The sequence below is a fragment of the Triticum aestivum genome, chromosome 3A (assembly GCF_018294505.1).
Source record: "Triticum aestivum cultivar Chinese Spring chromosome 3A, IWGSC CS RefSeq v2.1, whole genome shotgun sequence".
In the NCBI taxonomy this organism is placed as follows: domain Eukaryota; kingdom Viridiplantae; phylum Streptophyta; class Magnoliopsida; order Poales; family Poaceae; genus Triticum; species Triticum aestivum.
Window position 1 is genome coordinate 748,013,379 of NC_057800.1, and position 9,261 is coordinate 748,022,639.

The following is a 9,261-nucleotide window of genomic DNA, read 5'->3' on the forward strand; positions in this document are numbered from 1 at the left end:
TTTACCTTCAACTAGTCGAATGCCCGTGCGTTGCTACGGAACTTTTAAAAAAATATATAGACACGTTATTGTTCTAATTCGAAAGTGTATGTCAAACATGATGGATATTCATCCATATAACGCCAACTATCAATTCTTTCTCCCAGTGCTTTCTGTAATGTGAGGATCACTTCAAAATCGTAAATAACACGAAATAACTTTCAAATTGTGAAGATAAACATGACAGCAATTCGACAAAGTTCAATTCTCTTTTTTGTTGATCATTTTGTATACAAGTATTCAATTATGGTGTAAAAAAAATCTAGCCATTCTGGAGTATGTTTTATCCAGATATCTAGTCTAGCTCCCAAAACAATCTAAACAAGGGTGAAAGCAGACGCTAAAGATTCAGCATCTACACCGATCAAAATGGCCTCTTGACTTCTTGAGCCCCTTGAAGTCCATCGTCTCGATGTACTCTACGCTGCCCCTGAAACCATTGAGCAGCTTGAGCAGCTCGCTGGCCCGATCCTCGGTCACGCCGCCTCAGCACACCTGGAGCAGCTTCCGGTAGGAGCCCACACGCAGTGCCTCGTAGCAGCGCGCGCCAGCGCCGGTGTCCGCGGCACAAAAGAGGTGCCAGAGCACGGAGACGGGCAAACTCCTTGGCCATGTCGCACACGTGGAACATCTTCTTGACCAGCACCGGCATGACCAGCGCGTACGCACACGCGGACCTGAGGTCGGTGTCGGCGCACAGGACGCCATCGAGCACGGCCAGTGCCTTCTCGCTCGTCCCCTTGTCAGTGTCCACGACGAGCTCCACAACGACGTCGGTGAAGCAGGCGGTCGCTGCTGGAGATGGGGTAGTAGGCCGTGATGAGCGCGGCCTTGGTGGCCTGCAGGGACACGGGGTTCCTGACGAGGCTGACGAGCGCACTGCACACGCCGGGCGTCCTCGAGATAACGTTGACGGCGTGCCGGTCGGTGGATGAGGCGAGCTCGCGGTGGACAATGGCGGCGCGCTGGCCCGCGCGGCGACCTCACCGTGCGAGAGCACCGAGACAAGGGTCTTGTGACTTGTGAGACGCCTGGGAGGCAATGCAGCGCCGGGCCTCGTCGTCGAGCGGGAAGAACATGGTAAGGGCCGCCAAGATCGTCCCCAGCGCGCTCAATGCTGCGGCGCTGGTGCTCTCCACGGGCTCTCCGGTGAGGCTCTGGAAAGCCGAGGCGAGCTGGCGGGCGGCGCCGGCAGCCACGAGGCACCGGCGGTTGCGGTCGCTCTCCTTCCCAATGGCCCTGGCGGCCCCCTGCCCGCAGGCCGCCGCGTTCCCGCGCACGAAGGCGGCGAACACCTCGGCGGCGTCGGCCTCGGCGACGGGCACCTGCTCGGCTCGGTTGGCGACGCACCAGTCCTGGATCATGTGGCGCGTGGCGTTGTTGGGGACGAGGTCGGCGAGCAACACGGGGCCGCCGGTGATGGGGCACGTGTCGCGCCCCCGCACCAGCCACCTCTCCCGGCCATTGTTGATGCCCGTAGGTGCCTTGACCGGGTCCTTCATGAGCTCAAGCGAGATCGGGCACCGGACGTGCGCCGGCATCGCCAGCTCCTCATCGTTCCCGGCATCCGCCACCTGCCCTCGTCGTTAGCCATGCGTGGATTGGGAGCGATGGTGCGTAGGTTCGTGGGCGGAGCGGCGGCGATTTTTCACGCGATAGAGACAGGAGCGAGGAGTGACCGAGAGCACGACGTGCGTTAGTGGGCAGTTGTTTCCCTGGTTTGTACGATGGATTATTCCTACGGGGATGTAGCGATCGCAAGAGGCCCGCGTTTTTCGGATCGTACCGGCGTTTACGAAGTGCGATCGCAGAGGGGGAGGGGGTGGTCGAACCATCACGACGACGGCAGATCCCCCTTTAATAGTACAGATGTCACATATACACTCCTTTGGTTCATAGGATAGGAATATTATAGGAATAGGAAAATCATAGGAAGTGAGATGACATGCATTTCAATTTCTATAGAGAAGATGTCATTTGATGCATAGGATAGAAATTTTTCCATTGAGTCTTAACTTTCTCTCACACCACACTTGTCTTTCCCACCAACTAGTACATAAATTTAATTTTCCAAGCTTAAAATTAGAACAAGCCCAATATGTTGAAATAAATTGCCAATAAATAATGTGAAACTTGTCTCTTTCTTTTGATGATATCTCCAAACAAGCCCAATATGAGCTAAATCAATTTTTGGAATTCAATGATTTTTTAAACTAGTGATTTTTTTTGAAATGAGAGAAATTATTTTTCTGAAGTTAAATCATTGTTTCCAAATGAGTGAAATATGTGTTTGAAGTGGTGAAATTAGTTTTCTAAAATGAGTAAATCAGTGTTTTGAAATCAGTGGAACCAAAATTTTGAGATGAGTGATTGTCTTTTGAAATGAAATATGCTATTTGAAGTGAGTGAAATCAATTTGTTTGAAATGTGTGATTTTTTAATTGACTGAAATCAGGATGTTAAAATGAGTGAAATATGATATTTGAAATGAGTGAAATCAGTATTTCAAATTGGGTAAGTTTATGTTTTTGAGGTGAGTGAAACCTGTTAGTTGAAATGAGTGAAATCAGTTATTTGAAATGACTTCATTGGTCGAAATCAGTGGAATATGATTTTTGAAACGAGTGAAATATTTTTTCAATAAAGAAAAATAACTTTTTTGAAACAAGTAAACTCGGTATTTCGAAATAAGCGAGATCAACATAAAATAGGTATTTTCAAACAAGTAAAATCGCTACTATGACCGGAATATGGCTTCTGACCGGGATATGCCTACGTGCATGGGATAGAGACTGCTGTGCGGTACTGTACAGGCTAGTGGCACGCCCACCTGGCAGTCAGGGCTATGGCCCCATTGGCAGTCACAACCTCAGCCTACTGGGATGTTAGATCTCAATGCGATGTCACGCATGAGAGCATCTAGCGCCGTACTTGACGAATTCAGTCCGCGATGTCACGCATGAGAGCATCTAGCGCCGTACTTGACGAATTCAGTCCCTCAAACACTCGTGAACGTGATCGGGCGCGTTCGTAGAAAGTGACCGGCCACGTCTTAAATTAACTACCCTGCACCCAAATCTCTCATATTTCAACACCTAGATTCATACAAAGCATGCCAAAAAATAAAATCCTACGTACCACCCTAGCTAATCTTCGTCGTTGGAGTGCCGGGCGCCGGGTGGACGGGCATGTAGGAGGGCTCCGTCTCCTCCTCCTCCTGCTCGACCTCATCCATGTACGCGAACATCTCCTCCTACTGCTCTGCGGCGTGCTGCGCCTCCATCTCCTATCGGCGACGACGTCTCGCCTCCGCATCCGACTCCGAGCGGAGGAAATCGAGGATGGCCTGCTGCTCCACCCATAGATCCGTGTCCCCTGTGTCCCCCACATCCTACTCCGGCTCCTCCTTGTCCTGCTCCTGCTCCTCCTCAACCCCCCCCCCCCTTCTCCTACAACTCCTCCGGATCCACTGCATCCGGACGTAGCTCTGTTGTGGTTTGGGTTTCGCACCTTGCCCGGTTCTGCTCAAAGAGCAGCAGCCGGCACTCCAACGTTACAAATGGGTGGCCCCATATCCGGCGCGTGGGGACATGGCTACTAGTGGTGGCGGACAGGGTGTGGAAAGTGGCGTCGGCGATAGACGGGCGGAGGAAAATGTGGAGGGGTAGGGTTTCGGTGCAGACGGTCGGCTAAAATAACAGGCTAGGCACTACACGGCCCACCGGAGAGGTTCCACGCAGCGAAATCGGTCCGACGAAGAAGACAAGCTTCGGACCGCCGGGTTTTCGTGTGAGACCCCAACGTCGGTCCGATGTGGCGGGCGCGCCCTGATGCTCCCATATCCGCTCCATATTTTGGCCGGATATGAGGGGTACCGGTTAGTCCGGGCGTTTGAGGCCCGTTTGAGGCGCCGGCTGGGTTGAAATTTTATGACCGGTCAGTGACCGGGCGTCCATCCGGACGTTTGAGATGGGTTTAGAGTGGCAGACTGTAAATGTTGTGAGCCCATGTTTCCTTGCATGTAAAGGGCCACGGGCGAGTTACTTTGCCGTTGGATCTTTCTCGTGGTACAGCATAAAGTTTTGCAACTTTTCACCAAGAATACACGTTCTACCGCTTATGAATCACGGAAGATTCAGATCAAAATATATCACTAGCAGATGCAAATGACTTGCATGTCAGCAGTGCTTAAGAATGAAGGACGTTCGAGGGAAAATGCAACTATGTAGTTTAGACTTTGGAGCTAAATTAATTAGCATCAATATGATACATGTTAAAAGTGTATAATGTATACCGTGTGTACGGTAAATGTATAAACCATACACACGAGTAGATAAGGGTCGGCGTTGTGTTTGTAATCCTGGTTGTTAGGGTCGTTGCGGATGATCTCATCTCTTAAATAGATTATGACTTGGAGATCAATCTAGCAACTACCTGACAACTAACTCTGTAATCCTTTTGCATATATAAACACGTAACACGTCCCTGCGAGACATATGCTTCTCGCAACTTTACATGGTATCCGAGTCAACAGGTCTTGAGTTCAAGACCTTACCAACGCAGTATATTAAATAAAACGATTATGCGACCTACATCGATCTCACATCTAAGGACAAAAATAGCCTAAACGTGAGGGGGGGGGGGGGGGGGGGGGTATTGAAATATATTGCCCATCTCTCTTCATCAGTTCAGACTTTTGAATGAGTTGGCTGGAATATGAATTCAATAATACAAACACCGCAACAGGGCTAACTCCATGCATCCATGCTCAGACCAAGACACACACACCACTGCTTTCATTAGGGCATGTACAATGGTTGATAAGATAGTCTTATCTTAAGTTTTGCATGTAATTTAGAGATGATAAAAAAACGTGTCTACAATCGGTCATCTCTTAGCCTTATCTTCAATAACTAGCTATTCCTAAAAATATGGTGAGACATATTATGCTAAGAGATCATCTTTTGTCTTATCTTAAATAAGAGAAGACAAACCTTTTTTTTTTGATTTCTCTCTCCTCCACCTTATCATTTATCCTACGTGACATTGTTAAGATAGAACTATTGTACATGCCCTCAGATATGCACACGCTGTGGCCAATGACTTTGTGACACGTACGAGCCATACATGCATGCTCACGCAGCTAATCCAAGGACTTCTTATTACACTAACAGATACATGTAATTGAAAGCAGGGACACACATTCAGCTACTACGACGTTCACATACGCGCTCGTGTACCGGCCACCTCAAGGTATCACGCCGCCTCCGCCTCCCCCTCCTCCACCTCCGCTACCAGCGCCGAAGCCGCCGCCGAAACCACCGAACGGCCCGGCGCCAGCCCCAAACCCGCCGTGAGGGCCAAAGCCGGCGATGCCCCCGCCGAGCGGGCCACCGTTGATGGCACCACCGAAGAGCCCGCCGTCACCACCAGTGCTCCCAGCAAAGGCAGTCTTGGCTTCATCGAAACCATCACCGTCTTGATTGTTACGACCGGCCGCATTAACGACAATATCGCAGTCGTCGCCGGCAGGCATACCCCTGCCCGCCGCCACCACGGCGAGGCACAGTACGAGGGAGGCGATGCACCACCACTTGCTCATGGCTGGTTGGTCTCAGAGAGGTGTGTGAGCCGAGTAACGCGGTGGCAGGGGGGTTTAAAGGGAGGAGGAGGACGAGATGGACAGGTGCGAGCGCGTGACAGTAATTAAATGGAAGGTGGCAGCCGGCAAGCGGGTGGTTGTTGCCATGCATGGCGCAATAACTCGGAGATGAAGAAGTCGGTCCATGAGAAGTTATTGCGATCTAACGCTGGTGATCTGGTACTGTAGCGCGCACTACTCGGAAATAAAGTACTGACACGATTTTTACTGAGTGTTAGCTTTCACAGCCAAAAGAGATTGTCACCAGAGATGACTCCGTGCTGGCTCCAGATCAGTTCGGTTGCATGCTTGTCATTTCTGACGTTTCTAGTATGATTTCTTTTCATGAACTCCTGCTATATACACTGTCAATCAATGAACTTCTTGACTTGGCACTCTCCATCTGCCACTCGAATCTATAATACCTAAATAGTTGATCCCTACTAAGCTAATTCTCTTCACATGCAGACCATCCACATTAGCAACCTAGCCCGGACACGCCCGCGGGCACTGACCGGGCACCCCTCAAATGTTGCGCCGCACATTCACATACCACAAATTCAGATCCTCAAGTCTATGCAAGCCATGCACGTTGACCATGTGGTACAAACTGTCTGAATGCCAAAGTTCGAAACAAAGCAAAGCAAATCATAGTTCGACAAATCGGACATGGTAAAATGAAATCAATGTCTGAGCATGCCGGATGGCCTTGGATCACTGGCTAGGCGCCTGCTCCGAGCGGAACGCATCCTGCTTGTCCTACTTTGCGTGCATCCGGGCAACCTCCTCCGCCTGCATCCGGGCTACCTGCTCCGCCTGCATCTGGGTCGCAGCCGCCCTCGCCGCCTCATACTTCCTGTGGTCGTTGATCTTCATCTTCTTGTCCGCAAGCCACTTCTGAACATGCTCATCATAGAGGGTCTCATTCGCCGACATGATCCTCGCATCTTCCACGTCCCGTGCGAGTTGCAACCTCTCCTTCTCAACCTCTATGTTGCCAAATGTCTTGGCCTTCTCGAGCTCCCATTTGATCGCCGCTTATTACTTCTCCAACTCGATCCTCTACCTCTCAATTTCCAGATTCTTCTCCGCCCTCTTCTGGTCTGACTCCATCCTTTCCTTTCTCGCATCCAACATGATCGCCGACGGACAAGGCGGACTGCGTCTCCATCGCGGCAGTGTGGGTCATGCTGGACGACATCTCCGGCGGTGGATCGGGACCGGTTGTGAGGATTGGGAGCAAGGGTGGAGGATGGCGAGGGTCCGAACTAGCCTTTGTGCGAAACCTAGAATTCGATCTCCAGACATTCTCTAGGGGTCGGTACCGCACTAGCCAGCTGAACTGTATACACGGACGTGAAAATGAGTAGCACCAAGTCTAAAGAACAAACTGCAGCAGGTAAATAAGCATTACTCAATGTTTTGAAAAACACAAAAAATATTAAATTCCAATTTCTTTTCGAAATGCGTACCATATTTTGAAAACACGAACAATCTTTGAAAATTTGGAACACCATTTTGGAATTATGTAGATATATTGAAAAATGAGAACAAAAAAAATTAAATTCCAAACAATTAAAACACATTTTTTCTAAACTCCGAACTTCCTTGAAAAATGAAAAAATTAAAAAATTCCGAACAACTTTTGGAAGCACAGTTTTTTTGAAACTCTCAACTTTTTTAGAAAACATGAATAAAATTTGAAATTCTGAACTTTCTTGAAAACACGAAGAAATGTTGAAATTGCAAACTATTTTTGTAAACATGAGCAAAAATTTGAAACTCCAAACATTTTTTGAAAACATGGACAAAATTTGAAATTCAGATTTTTTTTGGAAATTTTGATTTTTTTGAATGTGGTATTTTGTGGATTTCATATATTTTGAAAAGGATCATTTTTTGAAATTATGAACAAAATTTGGAACTATGATTTTTTAAAAAATATATGTTTTTTTGTTTGAAAACAGAACATTTTAGATATTCTGACTAATATTTGAATTGTTTGACAAAACTTGAAAATAAAATCACACATTAAAATGAAAAAAGGAAAAATAATAAACAAAAAAGAAAAAGAACAGAAAATAAAGGAAGAGAAAAGACACAGAAAAACGTGAAAAACTAGTAGAAGAAAATAAACAGAAAAACCCTGTTCTGGTAACTATCTAGAAGGTTCCCAAAACCAGCCCAGATTCGCCGCTCCTGTTGTTGGCCTGTGCTTTGCCTCACATTACCTCCGTCCTAGTTTATTGGTCCCTTTGTAATGGTGCTAAATTTTGACTAAAGATGTAATTGACAAAATGATAGTAGTGCATGTTGAAAAATTATATCGTTCGATTCGTATTTGAACATAGTTTTCAGTGATGTAATTTTTTGTTGATATGCATGATCATTTTGCTAATTATATCGCTAGATTCGTATTTAGCCAAAATTTGACATGCATGAACAGTAAACCAGGACGGAGGTAGTACCTTTAGTTTAAGGTAGGAGGAGGACCCTCCATAGGATGACCATGGGCGTCTTTCTCCCTCATGGGCCGACCGTCACAAATTCTCGGTGGCACTACCGTGATCCACACCTCTGCTGTTGCATGTTGGGCCCTCCTTCCTTGTCTTCTCACCTCGCAATAACTCCATCGATTTATTTTCCAACGTTTCTGCCGCCCTATCGTCTCTCCAATTAACTTCCCCTATTGATTTTCCATTACTCTCGACAGTTGATCTTCATCTTCGCTAAGATAAGGGGGCTGGCTCATGTGTGAGGTCATCGGCGTCATCGAGGGAAAGGTGCTCCCGGACGACACCATGGTGCACGCCTGCGGGAAGAGCGGCTACTACACATGCTCGGGCGACAACTCCAAGAGCAACGGCGACAGCAGCATGACCGCCGACGCGTACTACCTCATTTGCGACATCCTCGGCCACTGCGCCAATGCCACGAAGCTCGCCGTCACTATCACGATCGGGGCTCGACGGCGGGAGGCACCGTCCCTGCCGGCGCCGCCGGGGATCCCGCGGGCCGGCGATGGCCGCCGCCGCGGGGGTTCTGACCGTGCTCACACTGTTTTGATGAAGCCCGTCGACGACGCTAGCTTCTGGCCAGATCGATGGATTGGCGGCGACGGCGCTCCAGAACACGTCGCTATTCAAGCAGGGCCGCGATCTACGTGGGCTAACACGGTGTACCTGCAGATGAAGCTGTGCAGCTTCTAGCTCGTGAAGGGCCAGTGGGCCATGCCGTCAAGTACCGCATGATGACCATCTAATCCGTCGCGCACAACCTCAAGCTCAAGTTGCAGATTGGCTATTGACTATTCGTCTATTCCTATTTTCTCTAGCATATTCTGTCAATCGTGTTACTTAAGTAACTCCAGTCCCACAGTTTTGTTATCAGGATTGCACTGATTTTCCTGAAGACATGTGAAGAAATTAGCTTGCAGCAATCTCCTTTGTTGGTATGGCTTCCATAATCTTCTTCTTCGTTCATCATATCCTCTATTTGTGATTACTGATGTATTCTGGATGTATCTCTAGATAATCAAAATATCATGTATTTGCAGGTTACTTTTTTTGTTAAAGTTCTTC

The 9,261-nt window shown here is 48.2% G+C and overlaps 1 protein-coding gene and 1 pseudogene across 1 annotated transcript; both read right to left on the reverse strand.

The window, feature by feature from the left end:
- Positions 1-351: 351 nt before the first annotated feature.
- Positions 352-1,619, reverse strand: LOC123059702 (U-box domain-containing protein 21-like; annotated as a pseudogene).
- Positions 1,620-5,121: 3,502 nt separating this feature from the next.
- Positions 5,122-5,695, reverse strand: LOC123059703 (glycine-rich protein 5). The gene has a single exon (XM_044482200.1). The coding sequence runs from the start codon at positions 5,639-5,641 to the stop codon at positions 5,288-5,290; it is 354 nt and encodes a 117-aa protein (XP_044338135.1). The 5' UTR covers positions 5,642-5,695; the 3' UTR covers positions 5,122-5,287.
- Positions 5,696-9,261: the final 3,566 nt, after the last annotated feature.